At 37.0% G+C, this 18,433-nt stretch overlaps 1 protein-coding gene, 1 non-coding gene and 2 pseudogenes across 2 annotated transcripts; 1 reads left to right on the top strand and 3 right to left on the bottom strand.

Annotated features, from left to right (window-relative positions):
- Positions 1-224: 224 nt before the first annotated feature.
- On the bottom strand, positions 225-3,056 carry LOC121746580 (annotated as a pseudogene).
- A 344-nt stretch (positions 3,057-3,400) lies between these two features.
- LOC121746581 lies at positions 3,401-7,110 on the bottom strand (annotated as a pseudogene).
- A 105-nt stretch (positions 7,111-7,215) lies between these two features.
- On the top strand, positions 7,216-7,288 carry TRNAE-CUC. Its single transcript has one exon. It is a non-coding gene; the product is annotated as a tRNA-Glu (tRNA).
- A 7,132-nt stretch (positions 7,289-14,420) lies between these two features.
- LOC121746680 (CDT1-like protein a, chloroplastic) lies at positions 14,421-17,507 on the bottom strand. Its single transcript, XM_042140594.1, has 7 exons — positions 17,134-17,507; positions 16,830-16,949; positions 16,505-16,733; positions 15,321-16,067; positions 15,054-15,252; positions 14,885-14,975; positions 14,421-14,768 (listed from the first exon to the last, which is right to left on the bottom strand). Exons 1-7 carry the CDS (start codon positions 17,454-17,456, stop codon positions 14,711-14,713), a joined length of 1,767 nt encoding a protein of 588 aa, XP_041996528.1. The 5' UTR covers positions 17,457-17,507; the 3' UTR covers positions 14,421-14,710.
- Between the last annotated feature and the right edge of the window lie 926 nt (positions 17,508-18,433).

Here is an 18,433-nt window from a genome sequence, read left to right as displayed (position 1 = left end):
CATGATTTCGGCAATTTGCCAGGCAATTTCATCCGACTGGGATGAACTGGTATTTTGATCAGTTTCTGACATGTTTGGAAGGTTTTCTGCAGGTTTTGGCTAAAGGTCGGGAATGGTTTTAGGGACGATGATGAAACTTTTCTGAGTCCTGCTCTGATACCATGTTAAATGGTGCAGAAAACATAATTGAAAGAGAGAATGGTAGAGAACGATATGTTTATTTCTCTATGTAGAGATCCCTTTAAATAGGGAGTAGAAACATGTACATGGTAAGTTCTATACTAGTTAAACAAATCATTCTATTTTCTGAAATATATTATGTTCATCCTTGATTACAATAATTGATTCTCCATAGTTAATGCAGAATCAATTCCTTTTCTAACAATGCGGGCCAGATCAAACTGTTGCTTCCACAGATTTCCATGACAACAAGATTGATTAACCAAAATTCCTCGGTACAGAACCGGAACTAACAGCTTGTCTTCGGTGGGCGATAGTTCGAGAAAATCGCCCGTTCCGGTGAATCCTCCATCTGATGCCAGAAACCTTGCGGGAGATGGCCTGCCATATCATCTGAACAACATCTTTCTCTTTAGACGGATACTGATACTCGTACATGTGTTCGATTTCTCACAGCAGCTTCCACATCCTAGTCCACTCCTCCCTGCCAATATTCCTGGTAAGATTCAAGAGAAAGCCTTGTATCAGAGCATCCGAAGAGCATCCGAAGAGCATCCGACGAATACGCAGAACTTGGAGTAGTCAAGAACATCTTCATTGGGAAGCTCGATCTCATCGCTGATGATGACGGGTACGCAGTGGCTAGGTATGGCATCAAAGGGGCGGTTTGATGAGGGCGTGTCACCGGCTATGTTGAGGCAGAACTTGGATGTGCGCATGCCCTTCGAAGTCTGCCTAGCACCGTCCTTTTGGTAAGTTCCAAAAGTGAAGTGCGCATCTGTTTCATTTTTCAGCATGTAGTATAGCTCTTGCCGAATTGTTCCACCCTGAAGTTGAGAAGAAAATCTTAAAGCGCATTGCATCCAAAAACAACATGAAACCGACTAGTAGACCACAACGAGCTAGATGAAGCAGTTAAACAAAACATAACTCGAACATGCATCTGCCATCAATTAACCGGGATAGGTGGTGCAAGAAAACCAATGCTAGCTAAGCTAACACAGGTTTTGCAGAAAGGAATGTCATATAGAATCAATGTTTTGCTCGATTCTCAATCATTTGTGTTGGATAGTCACTATCTTATTCGAAAAATACATCATGCACCTTGTTTATAAGACAGATACCAAAGAGGGTAGCAGCCATTCTTGTTTTCTTGAAAACATTTCTTTGCAACGAAGCGTACAGCAGCAGCTTGAAATAGCTTCTCTATAGACAAGAGCAAATACATACACAAACACACACAGAGAAACGAACACCAAACCAATAACAATCAATTGACTTCCAAAAAAGGCCAGAAATCCTAGTCTATGTTCTTCTATAGATTAAACAGAAGGCCGGGGCTCTAACACGGCCAGCAGTTCTCAACAATTGTGTTGCAAAAGCATAGAACGTGTTTACTAAAAAATGAGAAGCGAACGGGCATAGTAGATATATACAAGTATAAAAGGTAAGGAAACAAAGCCAATTTACATCTTTTCTGTAGATAGCACCCTGAAAATAGAGCCAGGTGGGACGACTATCAAAATCAGACGAGTCATCCACATAACTCTCAGTGATGTGCCTGTAAGGCGCAATCACGTCCTACTCCGCATTAGCAATGGTTGGAGGATACCTCCCGAAATCTGATAGAATGAATATTGCAGGCCAAAGCTTCAGCCTTGCGTCTAACAAACTATTCGGATGGTGAGCAACGATGATGTGATCTTTCCCACCAGACCTCTTCCATTCATTCTGAGCTACCAAGAACTTAACCAACTTCTCCTGCAATACGACATTTGTGCTCCTCTTCTGGCCCAGCCTCACCTTTGAGAACCGGTTATAGCACAAAGACGCGAAAAAGGGTACAAACACAACATCTGCTTCGCTAGAATTATGCACTCGCACAGCACTACGACCAAAGTCAGCCAGTATTCTATGCTATGCTGCAGATTCAAGCCACCAGGGTAGTCGGGAACCTTTTCCCGAATGTCGGGCCACACATCATTCTCCCCAACACCCTTCCACCCTAACAAATCAAAATGAAATTCTGATGGAAAATCATACATGAAAACCCATAAGCATTGGCGCATTAGCACCACATTTCACTGAATTCTTATCCCAGTTTGCTCTCTCACTCACTGATTCATCAAGATTCCAATTTTCAGGGAATCTAAAAATCCTCGAGCTCGGCAGTACACCAAATGCAACAGAATGAGACTGCCCAGTTGATCTTAGCAATGACAACCAAGATAATATGAACAATGATGATGTCAACAAGAACCAACAGAATATGGATTTGTAAGCAACGGATACCATTTTTGACATACTTCACTTAACACCCAAAATCAGTGCCTTTTGTATCAGCAGTTTCATTCAATCACTGAAAGGTCGAATTATCATTACTATTTCAATTTCTTTGTCAAGATTCGAACTTGAAATAGAACCCTAAATTTAAAGCACATTTTCTACATTTCTAAGCTAAAAAAATAACTAGCATGCATCAAGGTAAGGTGTCCCAACAGAATATACAATGTAAAGCAAGCAAACTCTAGAAGCTGGGAAGGGTCGGTGTCAATTGAGTGGAAGGGTTTGTCTATTACCGAAATAGAAATGCGAAAGAAATTAGATTTAGATGGATTGGTATTGAACACAAGGAAGAAGCAAGGCAATAAAAGGTATATCTGTTTGAGAGAGTGATAGAGTGAGCGAGAGAGGGTATTGAAAGAGGAAGCAATTCGAAAGAAATAAAATCCCAGATAGATTATGGTATCAGATTTTCAACCCAATTTAGAATTCAAGAAAAAGAACAAGGTATGCTGTGTGTGTGAAAGAGAGAGGAGAGAGATTACATTGTCATTTACAGTGTGTGATGAGGGGGAAAGGGGTAAGAGAGACGTAAAAGCAAACAAACCTCGGAGAAAAGGGACGTTTGTCAATTGTCAATCCTTTCTTTTCATTCAGGAAATACTGATTTTTAGGAAAAGGATTTTAGTACTTTACATTCATAGTGGAGTAGTATTTTCTTTTTCCTATGTTAATAAACCACTTGATTATGAAGAATCGATCAAATAATTCAGATTTATTAAATACTGCCTTATTCGAGTGCAAGTATATAATTGAAACCGTGAAGACGAGTCATGAAATTGTTTTCTGTCATCAGTTTATTTCAATGATGTAATAAAAAACAATGGTCCAAAACTGTAAAATGCTTTAACTGTCTTTGTCTTCTAATCTTTAGTGATAATCAATCTTCATGATCACTAGTTATTGCCACTATCTTTTTCTTAATCACAAGGAGAATAGGCCCCAAATGATTACTAATGATAGAATACAGTTTACAAGCAATAATCTTTCCTCACTTCTCTGTCTTTTTAGTAGGTGGCATTGCAGCTATGCCATGTTTCTAGCATTTTGCCTTATGTAGAACTGCTGTCAAAATGCTTTGGTCCAACCCTGCCTGAAATTTGACCCGATATTCTGCCATAAACATGTCCAAACAAAAATTCATTTGATGACTTATATCCTGGCCCAATTAATGAACTAGTACTATACCATGTAAAGCTTATAGCTCGTCAATTTTAACAAGTTTTGGAAGAAAACACTATTGCCCTTATATAAAGATTGCTAAGAATAAAAGCCAAAGTTGTTGACAGAGTTAGAACTGGAACTGGGTCTCTGAGGCGTAGCCAAGAGCATCAAGATGGGCAGCCATGGCCTTGTTCATGGGAGGCGGACCGCATCTCAGCATCTGCAGAGACAAAGGACAAACTTAGTGCTCGAGAGGCTGCAGTTGTAACGTAACGTTGGTTAGATTTCACAAACCTGGATGTCAGAAGCTGGTGGGGGGAGGTGAGCTTGAATCATCTCTTTTGATACGAATCCAACGCCTCCCTCCCATATCTCAGGAGGCTGAAAAAGTTCAAACATGCAACAGGAAGTGTGAGTGCCGGTTTTGTACTACTCAACTTTTCTTTCCGAGGAAATTAGATGAGTTTTCAGTATCTGATCATCTCAACTCAAAGTTAGTTAATGTTTTCCAACAGGCTAAAAGTGAGATACGTCTATTGAGTATCACTGGCTCGACACATACTCATATGAGCTCAGTTCACATTAAGGGGGTATGATGATAAGTTAGCATTTTATAAGCTCCTATGGGAATAAATATCCAATTTTGAAGATTTTAACAAACAATTTGATTATTAACCACATCTACAGTAATCATTTTTCGTGCAAAACAGTACACAATGCAATATAATTAAGCATATTTACAGTAATTCAAGTGACAAGGATAATGATTAGGAGAATTTACAACAAATCCAACAAATTAATGAGTGGTAAACTTACTTGATTGAGCACATAGTAGATTTTGAATGTATCGGGGTATGTTCTTGCAAGATTATCCAATTCATCCTGAAACCAACAAATAAAACTTCTTGACCATACACAACTTGAATCATCTCGATGACTCGATCAGAATAAATCCAACAACAAATATACAAGTTATTGTAGTGATTGACCCATATATTGTTATTAAGCAATAATATGATGTAGATCATATATGATATAGATATCACCTTCAAGAGAATGTCCTCAAGCATAACATTAGCATAAATCAGGTGAACCTTTGTTTTGTCACTGGGATTTTCAAGAACTTCCCTGGCAACCTGTACATAAAAATAATAATATGAAGATATCGTTCATTATGATTTACCCATTTGATTAATCATCACGCCCCCCCCCCCCCCCCCCCCCCCCCCCCCCAAAAAAAAAATACAAAGAGAGAGAGATTGCAATAATGTTATATATAGACCTAGAACATTGGGGTAATTCCAGAACCTCCAGCAATCATTCCAAATGCTCTCACTTGATTTGGTTGATACTTGAAACGGCCCTTACGACAATGAAATAAAGATCATTTAGCAAAAAGTTCCAAACATAAAGAAGGAATAAACTACCAAGGAAACACAATATTTTATCCATGGCTACATACTCAACAATCCAGAGAAGTAATATGTGTGATTTTCAAATGAGCATTGAAGATTTACATGAAGGGTCGAGGCGATTGGCATTTTAACATCAAGTTTCTAAAAACAGTAAAAGTAAGCTTGATAAATTCATGCATGTTTACTTTGTGACAGAACTGCCTATGGTCTGCCATGATAAGCAGATACAGTGACTACGTGAATCTTTAAACCAAACAATCTTTTATATCTCCAAACAGAACAAATAAGTACCACGAGATTGACTTGATGAGCTCAGTATCCCTTCTAAATATAAGAGATTCTTACTTCACACGTTAGTTAGAAACTTCATTAATTCAGAGTGAAAAAATGAGCAACTCAAAAAGTGCACTGGGATCATTCCATCTAAACCCTCACCAGATTTTCTTCCTATATTTTGGCTAGGACAGAAAATACCTTTGGTCCTTTTATAGCCAGATAGTCTCCTTCATGCATGTCTCTAAAGTGGTGGGACATTCTTCCTTGTGGATACATCTGGAATAATGTAACATATACATAAAAAAGTCAACCAACACTGGACAAAAACCCGAAAAAAGCGTCAACGAATACATATAGAGATACATAACAAAAAAAGGGATGCCCCTCAGGAAGAAGATGCACCTTGATAACCAGCTCAAAATACCCAACATCAGAATCCAAAGTAGTTGGAGTGTAAGGTTTGATGACATCTTCACCTTGACTATCCTTACCCTTACGAGTATAAGACAACAAAGAATTAAGTAGTAGGAGTAAGTAAAAACCAGGACTAGTAATCCACGAAAGAAGTTAGTAGAAAGAAATCATGAGCACAAAACTAAGATGGAAACTGACTTGCAGCTTATGTGTTGGCCGAGGTTGGTGTAGGTAGAGCAAATCTGAACTTAGCCACATTATGACTAAGTTGTGTTTTGTTGACCAGCTTGAACTCCTTGAAATTATCGGCATCCAAGCACACTGTCCGCCACACAAGATACTAAATCAAGTAGAGAATATGGCCTACACGATCTTATGTATCATTGTGTACTATTTCCAAGCATATAAAGACAAACTAGTGGATACATCACATGAATTTGCTCTCCAAAGGCTTGTTTTATAGAGATCCGATAAATATCTCAAACATGCTCCAACATATATTCACTTATATCATCAATTTTCATATCAAGCTCGATGCTCCATAAATAAATTTAAATGACCATACACTTACAAAAGCCAGGCCATAGTAGTCATGTCCGGTTCTCACTTGAGCTTCAATAAACAAGCTTAATAATCTCAAGTTCGACACCAACTCAAACAAGCATAACCACTAGTAGGAAAAATAAGTAGAAAAAAACACAATCTTGAAGCCCAATTATTAAACACTATTTTAGAGCTATCACAGAAAACAAGGCAAAAACATGTGATGGAAGCAAACAAAAGGCTGAGCTGCAAAAACATCAACAATATAAAATCAAAACCTTTGGGCTTCTTCGATGATAACAAGAAATAAGCAGCACCAACACCAACGAGACCAACTGCAACGGCTATAAACAGTTGACCTTCAGGTGTTCCCAAGAAATCCATCGCACCCATAATGTTACTAAAACACCTAAAATTAAAGGGCAAGGAGTTGGATCAGTTAATAATCACATTAACGAGAGAGATGCTAAATCCCGATACATATCGTAAATAAGGATGTAAGATTGACAAAACAAGGAAATGGGTGCGTGATTAAATAAATCATTGAAGATGTCACTAATAGATTTTTCTGATAAATTAAAACTCAAACACACGGACGCATTCTAGGCTGGAAAAAAAGAGTCTTGATTCTCGACTAGATTACCGAATTAAACCGGTGATGAGAGAAGTGGTTGAGAAAATCGGGAATATGAAAAGGGATCTATTGTTTTATAGGTGAAAATCGGAGTTGCACACGGCTTCTAAATTGTCACCAACCCATTCAACTGAATCTGCAAATGCTAGTCAGAAATTTTGGCTGAGCACATGCTATGCTGCCATGTGCGTTCAAAAGTCGTATATTATGTAGTGTATATAATAAGATAATCAATAGAATAACAAATCCGTTGTAGTATAGTTGGTTAGGATACTCGGCTCTCACCCGAGAGACCCGCGTTCAAGTCCCGGCAACGGAATTTTTCCCCATATATTTTTGTTTACGCATTGTGGGCTTGCGGCTTGATAAATCGCCACATTTTCGAAAATACTATAGAATTTAAATTAGTATAGTTTTGAATGATTAATATCCATGGATATTTGGTATGTTATAGTATTTCATAATTAATGATGGAGTACGTACTAAACAAGCCCAACAGCAGTAAAGCCCATCAGCCTAAAGCCCAAGAAAGAGTATCAGTTCGGCATGACTAAAGAGTATCAGAGTTCAGTTCGGCACGACCAAAGAGTTCGGCCCCAGCCTACAGCTCGGTAAAAGCCAACCAATCAAACTCTGCTCTCAGGTCGGCATCAAGCTCTACTCTCAGATCGGCAAAAGCTGCTCGGCAATAATTCAGCAGTTCGGTCTCAGTATTCGACCGAACTAGGAGATAGTGGACTCATGCAGGATTTCCACCTCCACTACACCCACGATCTATTTAGTGGTGTCAAGCAGTCATTAACTCATGCAGGATAGTGGACCCATGCAAGATCGCCACGATCTCCACGACATCCACTGCCTAGTAAATGGTGCTGCATGCCACGATCTTGGTTCAATGTATAAATAGAACTTAGATCAGATAGAAAAGGGTTAATTTCTGTTAAGCTCTAAAGAAGCTCTCTAGAGATAAACCATCAAATAGCAAGTCTGTATTGTAAGCTGTAGAAAACAGATCAAGCAATACAACTCTGCCCTCTTTTCTTCCCGTGGACGTAGATTTACCTCAGTAAATCGAACCACGTAAATCTCTGTGTTGTGATCTGCATCTTCCTGCATTCATCACCATCAAAAATTCGCGGAACCATCAATTAACCTTACTAAAAAAACACTATTTGCATGAAAAACGTAAGAAGAGTAGTAGCTTGAGATATAAAGTAATTTAATGTTGTTAATCAGTTTGTGTTTCCAATGCGAATAAATGAATACACTAATTTAGTGGGTTAAATTAATTTACCCACGAAATTTGAAATTATTTTGGGTCATTTTGGGACAAGGAACTAACATGGTCATGCAGATAATTAAGTTGCAAACTAAATAACAAGTAAAGTTCAAGTGAAATATGATTAAATTTCCCTTTAAATAATTTTTCTGATATGTACTAACAATTACTGATTTTATTTCGAACACATGTACATCTCCTCAATTCTATGTTGTTAATGTCAACATGGACTTTAAATGTTCAATCATATTTACATTTTTTTTCGATTCTTCTAATACTGTTAAGCTACTCCTCATGTGTCTAAGCAAAAATACTCTTCGTCTCAATAATCTTAAGGTTTTTTTAGACTTCCAACTATTTTGAGTTGTTTCTTTTCTAAACAAATTTGTACTCGTACTAAAGACAAAATTTCCAATTTAAACTATTGGAAATGGATAGTATTTAAATCAAATTATTTTGGTCAATTCAAAATTGTTCAAAAAGTCTACAAACTAAATCAATATTAAAAAAAAATTGAAGAACAATATTAAAAACTTGTTTACTCCTAGTTTCCGATTGAGGGGCCCGTTTAAGGCCGGCAAAAATTTAATCAAATCAAAATTCATCTCCATATATATATATATATATATATATATATATGGAGATGATCAAAATAAGTATGTGTTTAAATCCAGAAATGCAGACCAAATCTTGGCCCTAGGATTAGATGATCTAATGGTCAATAATTAACCAAAAACACGGAAGGTCATAATTAAGCAATTTTAGGTCATATTATAATATTTGGGTTTAATGTCATGCTAAGATCGTTTTAGGTCATGCTTTGTTAGCATGACCTAAAAATTACCTAATTATGACCTAAAAGTGACCTAATTATGATATTGTTCTGCGTTTCTGTATTTAAATCTAGTTTTGCATAGATCAAAACCCTATATATATATATATATATATATATATGGGAGCGTTATTCTCCTTTTCACGTCTTAGATCATTTTTCCTTCTTAATATTACGCGTTAGATCTAAGGCATCAACGGATCAGATTGATTCTATAAAACTGGTTCCGTGTTGCATTATAGAAGGTGGTTGTATGCATTACAGGGTTATTATTGACATTTGACGGAAAAGTAACTGCCACATTTTGGTATCTGCGAATAATGCACCACATGGTCACGAGTAATGCATATAATTGACTATATAATGCACAATATGTGAACTGCAATGCATACGAATAAGATGTACCATGTTATGATGTTTGGACACACGTTTCTTGTTTCCCCTAAGGGTTTAATAAGCTTAGGGGCTAGGGTATAGTACGTAGACACGTATGTAATCTTCACATGGTAACGAGTAATGGATATAATTGACTATATAATGCATAATTTGTGAACTGCAATGCATACGAACAAGACGTGCTGTGTTATGATGTTTGACACACGTTTCTTGTTTCCCCTAAGGGTTTAATAAGCTTAGGGGCTAGGGTATAGTACGTACGCATTAATAACAAATTATAAAACGATACGAATAATTCACCAAATTGTCACGAGTAATGGATGTTATTAACTATATAATGCACAATATGTGAACTGCAATGCATACGAATAAGATGTACCATGTTATGATGTTTGACACACGTTTCTTGTTTCCCCTAAGGGTTTAATAAGCTTAGGGGCTAGGGTATAGTACGTAGACATTACTAACAAATTGTTGTTATTGGAATATACGTATGTGCATTATTTGGTTTAGGTAGTGCATTATGTAGCTGTTAATTGTCATTATCTCAGTATATTATGCATTATTAGAGGTATTGTGTATATGGGTTAATCAACGGATTGAAGATTACATACGTACATTTAGTAATGTCTACGTACTATACCCTAGCCCCTAAGCTTATTAAACCCTTAGGAGAAACAAGAAACGTGTGTCAAACATCATAACATGGTACATCTTATTCGTATGCATTGCAGTTCACATATTGTGCATTATATAGTTAATAACATCCATTACTCGTGACAATTTGGTGAATTATTCGTATCGTTTTATAATTTGTTATTAATGCGTACGTACTATACCCTAGCCCCTAAGCTTATTAAACCCTTAGGGGAAACAAGAAACATGTGTCAAACATCATAACACAGCACATCTTGTTCGTATGCATTGCAGTTCACAAATTGTGCATTATATAGTCAATTATATCCATTACTCGATACCATGTGAAGATTACATACGTGTCTACGTACTATACCCTTGCCCCTAAGCTTATTAAACCCTTAGGGGAAACAAGAAACATGTGTCAAACATCATAACACAGCACATCTTGTTCGTATGCATTGCAGTTCACATATTGTGCATTATATAGGCAATTATATGCATTACTCGTGACCATGTGGTGCATTATTCGTAGCAGTTTCCAGCCATTATTAGATTACTATTGTACCCTCATAATGCACAAAATAGGACAAATAATGCAACACGAGATTAATTACCCAATGTTGATCTTGACCGTCCATTTCTCTAATCTAATGGCTGATATTAAGAAGGAAAAAGGAGGAAATATAGGAAAAGGAAATGAATACATCCCTATATATATATATATATATATATATATATATATAGGGTAGTGATCTATGGCAAACACCTCTTAACCAAATAACTAGAGAACAAATCATAGCCACAAGATCAAAAAAATCAATGACTAGTATTAATTTTCGAATTTAATGAGATCTTAGCTCCCTCAATCACAAATTTACTCAATAATAACAAGGCAGGGGTATTATGGTCTTTGCACATATAAAATTAGGTTACGTCATTGGCAAATTCAATTCATTTGAAAAAGAAACATTGTTCTCCTTCGTCTACGCCGCTGCTGTCGGTTTTCCTCCAGGATTCCGCCTCCTCCTTCGTCTACGCCGCTTTCGGATTGCTCTCAGCCGCTGAATTCATGCTTTGGATTCGCCGGAGACTCATCGAGGAGGATGCTGCCGCTGAGCGTTAGATTCGGAGATGGCAGATACTCCGTTTCTTCAACACTGTCTATGGAGATTTGGAGGGCAAAGGATTTTGCCGAGATTGCCAGTTTGAACGTGTATGGCAGTAGAAACAGATTTTGTTGTTTTTTTTAGTATAGTTTATAACTCTTACGTTCTGATTAAATAAATATTCCACTGAATTTTATTTTATTTTCTTGTAAGTCTTACTACTATAGTTAATGATGTGTTGTGTACTCCATTTTATCTTGTAAATCATGCTAAGAGTGATGTGTTTTGTAAACAAGAGTGAAGTAAAATCAGAATAAGAGTGATTGTTTTGTGAACAACAGTGAAGTAAAATCAAAGTAAGAGTGATGTGTTCTGTGAATAAGAGTGAAGTAAAATCAGAATAAGAGTGATGTGTTCTGTGAACAAGAGTGAAGTAAAATCACAGTAAGAGTGATGTGTTTTGTGAATAAGAGTGAAGTAAAATCAGAATAAGAAGAGTGATGTGTTTTGTGAACAAGAGTGAAGTAAAATCAGAATAAGAGTGATGTGTTTTGTAAACGAGAGTGAAGTAAAATAATGCTTTTGTGGGGCAGAAAAATGAATTTTAAAAAATGAAAAATGAGTAAACGACAACAGCTTTTCATCAAAACGGCATCTTCGCCAATTCCTCCACATCATTTCCGAGTACACTTCACTCTTGTTCAGAAAATACTTCACTCTTGTTCACAAAACACATCACTCTTATTCTGATTTTACTTCACTCTTGTTCACAAAACACATCACTCTTATTCTAATTTTACTTCACTCTTGTTTAGAAAACGCTTCACTCTTGTTCACAAAACACATCACTCTTATTCTGATTTTACTTCACTCTTATTCTGATTTTACTTCACTCTTGTTCACAAAACACATCACTCTTTTTCTGATTTTACTTTACTCTTGTTCACAAAACACTTCACTCTTGTTCAGAAAACACTTCACTCTTGTTCACAAAACACATCACTCTTATTCTGATTTTACTTCACTCTTGTTCACAAAACACATAACTCTTATTCTGATTTTACTTCACTCTTGTTCAGAAAACACTTCACTCTTGTTCACAAAACACATCACTCTTATTCTGATTTTACTTCACTCTTGTTCACAAAACACATCACTCTTATTCTGATTTTACTTCACTCTTGTTCAGAAAACACTTCACTCTTGTTCACAAAACACATCACTCTTATTCTGATTTTACTTCACTCTTGTTCACAAAACACTTCACTCTTGTTCAGAAAACACTTCACTCTTGTTCACAAAACACATCACTCTTATTCTGATTTTACTTCACTCTTGTTCAGAAAACGCTTCACTCTTGCACAAAACACATCACTCTTATTCTGATTTTACTTCACTCTTGTTCACAAAACACATCACTCTTATTCTGATTTTACTTCACTCTTGTTCACAAAACGCTTCACTCTTGTTCACAAAACACATCACTCTTATTTTTTGAAAATCTCTTCAAACTAAACAATTTACATTTCATAAAATGAATAATTGATCAAGCTTGGGACCAAGGGCCACCTACCAATATACTTACATGATACATCCCCTTTCATCACCACATTCTCATACCACAAACCTTACTTCCAACAATGCCATCCAAAAAACACAAGCCCAAGAAATCATCCATCACTAACACACCGCAGCCGCTGCCGTATCGCTCTCAACAACAGTGTCCTTGGACGGAGTTTCTCTCAACTAACATCACCGCCGCACACAATCCGTGGCGCACCAACGCAGCTCCGCTCCCGCTGTCACCAAATCACGGCTACCACCACCAACATCAACACGATGCGACGCCCATCACAACCAACCGCCCCAACTCTGCCACGTCGCCAGTGCCTGCATCAGCGCCGCCCCAAATCGAAGGAGATTTGATCGCAGATTTGGAAGGAGAAAGAAAGGAAATCACGTAAATTTGAATTTGATAATGTAATTTCCAAAAATACCCTTGGCCTATTTTATATTATTAAAATAAATAATATTTGTTCCATTAAGATGTGTGGCTGAGATTTGTTCTCTAGTTATACACTTAAGATTAGTTATATCTTGATCACTCCCTCATATATATATATATATTATATATATATATAGGGAGGTGATCAAAACAAGTACGTGTTTAAATCCAGAAATGCAGCTCAAATCTTGGCCCTAGGATTAGATGATCTAATAGTCAATAATTAACCAAAAACACAGAAGGTCATAATTAAGCAGTTTTAGGTCATATTATAAGATTTGAGTTTAATGTCATGTTAAGATCATTTTAGGTCATGCTTCGGTAGTATGACCTAAACATAAACTAACAATGACCTAAACATGTCATACGCATGATATTGTTCTGCGTTTCTGTATTTAAATCTAGTTTTGCATAGATTAAAACCCTATATATATATATATATATATATATATATAGGGGAGTGTTATTCTCCTATTCATCCCTTAGATCTTTTATTCTTCTTAATATGAGCCGTTAGATCTCATTCATCAACGGTCCAGATGATCTGCATTATTACACTATAATGGTGCATTATTAGTCGGTGTGCATTATTCAACTGAAAATCTGCATTATTACACTATAATGGTGCATTATTAGTCGGTGTGCATTATTCAACAGAAACTCTGCATTATTAAATGACACGTGGCACTAATCTAACCGTCGGATGACAAAATCGTGGGGCTGAGATCAAGAAGGAAAAAGAAGAAAATATACAAAAAGGAAATGAATACATCCCTATATATATATATATATATATATTGCATTATTCTCCAAATGATCAAATTTGTACTTGTACAGTCCTACTAAAAACAAAAAAAAAAGTTTCTTTGGTCAATTCAAAATTGTTCAAGAAGTCTATATAGTACTAAATCAACATTAAAGACATATTACTCTCTTAATTTCCGATTGAGGGGCCCCGTTTAAGTTCGGTAAAATTTAATCAAATGAAAATGTATAATGATCAAATTTGTACATGTACTAAAAACAAAAAAAATGTTTCATTGGTCAATTTAAATTATTGGAAATGGATAGTTATTTAATCGAGTTATTTTGGTCAATTCAAAATTGTTCAAGAAGTCTATATACTAAATTACTCCTAGTTTCCTCTTTACCAAAAAATTATTAAAAAAAAAATTGCTCCTAGTTTCCAATATATTAATCAAATGAAAATGAAAATATTTTGCATTATTCTCCAAATGATCAAATGTTAGTATCATATTCAAGTTACGGCTGCAGTTTGGAAACTGCTACACATATGGGAAAAATTCACTTCCTATGTTGTAATTCATATCCCAACACTAAATTCCAGCAGTTTAATTCTGGCTCAAGCTCGGAGATGAGCAAATTCTGGCAGTTCTTCAGTGGCAAAAGAATGAACTAATGGATGATTGAAGAACAATCACTGTTCGTTATAACAATGCCCTTTACATAGTTTCTTAATTGTTTCATATCGACTCGGACAGCCTCGTACGCATGGCTTCTGGGCTCGAAATCTTCTTGACACTGCATGAGACAAGATTAGGATGAGACCAAAGTCGAAAATGAATCTGTTCGTTGGAGTACAGAGTGTGGAAATGGTGGTAGAGTGAAGGAAGATGAAGATTGAGAGAGGGGCGTACCAGAAGAGGAGATCACCACTCACCGCAAGCTTCTCGTTAATCCACTCTGGAGCAAGTTCTTGCAGCAGTCTGAGCTGCTCTTCCACCTCCTCTGTTGTAACAAATTTGTTTAGTGGAAGTTTTACATACAAGAATGACTGAGCTTTCGATTTGGTTAAAATGATCTTACTTTTTTCCACAATATCTAGCTGGTTTATGAGTATCTGAATCAGCTCCTCTTTTGTGACGACTGAGCGTCTGATTGATTGGAAGAAGAAATAAATCCTGTCAAAGAGCTTCGGAAGGCCAGCGATCATTTTCCGGCGCCTCATTGCTTGAGAGATTGCTGGCTCCTTCTCCATCGCTGTCAATCTCTCCTTCTCTTGAATCTGTAGATGCAAACAAACAGTCCGTCAGAAAAGGGAAAAATCTATGAAGTGAGAGTAGTTAGGCTTACAGATTGTATAACAGATGCTGGGAGAATGTTGAAGATGTCACCACGAGCTGCTGAGCTCCCTCTCCGGACATCCTCATTACCATCATTCTTCACACTCTTCTCCGGAGTATCAAACATCAGAGGTCTCTTTGGGGGCTGCCGTCTAACAAGTTTGCTTGGTGGTCTGCATGAATCATTCTCCGGACTCATGTAGCATCTTTTAGTCGGCAGAGGTGCAGGCGTAGCACTCTTTGGAGTCGATGTCATGCCCGCTGGCGTTTTAAGTGCAGAAGCCATCTCATCCTCCTTTACAGAATTGATGCATTTCACCGGGGTTTCTGGTAAGGTAGACAATGTTTTACTATTTGAAGAATCTTCATATGAAAAACATGTTTCCATAGCTGAAACTCTGCCAATTGCACTAATATCTTTGTGGGAGCTACCGCCGGCAGATTTATCTTCAATAATATCTTTGTGAGAGCTACATCCAGCAGATTTATCTTCAGAATTAACAGAAGGAAGAGCAGCAACAGTAAATGACGACAGTTCTTTCTGTAGCTTTTCCACTTGATGACCAGAATTCCGCATTGAAAAACTCCTTTTAAATGATGGAGGCAGAAGTGAGGCTTTGACTGATGATCCTGAGAATGCCACACCCTGACTCTGACCAGTCAAAGATGTGCCGGAAGTTTGAGCTGAATTTGTACTCAGACCATCCTTTCGTCGATTAAATGGCTCCGGTAGTACTTCCTCTGGAACTTCATAGCCCTGAGTTCAGAATGTGAAAATTTGTAACTAATTAATACTATTTGAGAAGAATAGCAGCGCTATAAAATCAATGAAAGCCATCTAGTCAAGTACACATTACAAGCTACTCCGTTTAATCTAATATGAGTGATAACAATGGTCAAAAGTACATCATTGAGCAGACTTGCAGTTTAATGAATATGTACAGTTATACAGTTTTATGGCAACAGGTAAACTAGACAAACTAGAGCGCGGTGAGTGTCTAATACCGAATAATTTGTTTTGCATTGCAAGAGAAGTTAGTCAATCTACCAAAAAACGTAACCATAGAACTGTATAATTGATCAAGTGACAAATTTTTTCAACCACCGATAGTTCAAATCCTCATAATTGACATATTCTCAGTGAAACAAACACTTGTAAATTGGAAGAAGAATGTCTACAGTACAAATATGTACCTCTGGGTGTGATTTGATGAAATCCAGAAGCCGGTTGTGGAATACTTTTCGCAGCTGTAAATTTCCAGATTTCGATTTTCCTTTGGTCTTGATTGCTTCAACATCCAATGTGATGCGGAGATCAGGTTTCATACAGCATGTACGCTCATCGTGTTGAAGGGTTTTTTCCAACACAATGGCCTCAGGCAAGATGAACTTCAGTTGAGCTAAATGACTGTATGTAAATCTCCTGAAATTTTAAGCCGGCTAACCAATCAAAACTTGAAGATGCTTGATAGTCGCAAGAGAATAATAAAAATGTAATCTGAACTCAGACTCTGCATACCGGTCGGTCAAAGTTCCTATTTGGGGCATAATATTACTGAATGTTGTTGCAGATCCCTTCAACTTGAGCAACCTGATTGAAGAATCCAAGCTGTTGAAGAATTTTTCCAACAACTCGTATCTGAAAATTAAACATCAAACATACCATTAGAAACGAAAAACGAAATTTTAAACAAAAAATAGGGAAAAAAATCGTCAATGAACTTCATAAATTGCTTGAGCAAACAGCAGAAAAATTGATTCACGAAATAGATTGTAAACGTGCAGATCTGAAAACAAATTCATAAATCCGACTAAACACTCACTTTGGGGGAAGCTCCATCTCAGCTGAAGCCGGCTTCTTCACCTTTGCAATCTCCATTTCCTCTGAAATCGAAATCTCGTCGGTTCTCGGAGGCGGATCAGATCTCCTTTCCCGGAGCTTCATCGCCGCTTTCCTGACATCCGAAATCGACAGAGCGACAGTGTGGTTGCGCTGCCTCCGCGGCTGGGACGCCGGCTTCCCGGGGGTCAGCACGCTGAGCGGGTCCGGGCTCGGGTCAGGGACCTTCCGATCCGACGGGGCCGGCGAACTCAGAAGCTTTTTCAATTTAAATGAACGCATCGGAGATTGTTTACTGGCATCCATGGCTGCTCAATTACACACGGTGGAGGTGAAGCTGTGGACCCGGCGAGGTATATATAGGGAGCTGCGCAATCTATAGCAGTAAATAAGGGTTCTTTTTTGGCGCGCAGTTTGATGTTGCGGAGAGCCACGTCATTTTTGGCGCCATTTTCGCCAACGGGAAGAAAATGAGGGCGTTTGTGTCATTTCATTGAGGGGGCTAGAGGCTTATTTGTTGGGCTTAAGGCCCAATTATCATTGGATTGGAATTTGCCAAAATTATCCACCAAACAGTTCTTTGCAAGGAAAAAAATTCAAAACATAGTAAGTACAAGTAATGAAATTCACAATAATAATATCTGTATAGTTTTTGGAAATTCTGTTTTAATTAGTGTATTGAAAATTTGAACGTTAGAATCCTCGAGGTTGAAGATGGAAATGCTATTTGGGAAAGCTACATTAATGCGTTACTACATTTAAATTTTATCAGAATAAGTACTTTTTTCAATTTGAATGCAATTAGGTCACACTATAATGCATTAATCTTTGTGGAGATTGTCCAATAAAGCAAAATTGATTTAGAGTCAAGGCTTCAAGATTCTAAGAAGTCTGAATTAAAGCATAAATTATAATATTCGTATTACATCAAATTTCGATCCAGATTGTAATGAAACAACAAAAATTAACAGCCGATAGTCCTTAATGTGGATATGAGAGATCCCCTAAAAAAGTTTTAAGTCCTTAATGTGGATATGAGGTTACCAACCTACACATCATTCCTTCCTTATAAAAAAATATATTTTTACGGCTAAAAGATTATTTTATATCCTAATTTTCTTCTACTAAACTTTTATTTTTAATGATTGGGCTGAACACACACCTTTAGAGAATTTAGTTCAACGAATAAATAGAGCAGTTGCGCTTTCTATGTAATATAGGTAACATTAATTTGTTCCATAAATATGGAGAATTAATGACATGTTCAAAAGTACAAGGATTTC

Source organism: Salvia splendens, chromosome 9 (assembly GCF_004379255.2).
Source record: "Salvia splendens isolate huo1 chromosome 9, SspV2, whole genome shotgun sequence".
Lineage (NCBI taxonomy): Eukaryota > Viridiplantae > Streptophyta > Magnoliopsida > Lamiales > Lamiaceae > Salvia > Salvia splendens.
The sequence above is the reverse complement of the archived record's forward strand: the minus strand, read 5'-3'. Positions and strand labels throughout refer to the sequence as shown.

Excerpts from the sequence above, each read along its gene's own strand:
- LOC121746680 (XM_042140594.1), bottom strand. The coding sequence starts at position 17,456 with ATGGATGCCAGTAAACAATCTCCGATGCGTTCATTTAAATTGAAAAAG. Across the intron at positions 16,068-16,504 it reads TCATCAAATCACACCCAGAG|GGCTATGAAGTTCCAGAGGA; the intron begins GTACATATTTGT and ends TTCTGAACTCAG. Across the intron at positions 14,976-15,053 it reads GCTAGATATTGTGGAAAAAA|AGGAGGTGGAAGAGCAGCTC; the intron begins GTAAGATCATTT and ends TTGTTACAACAG.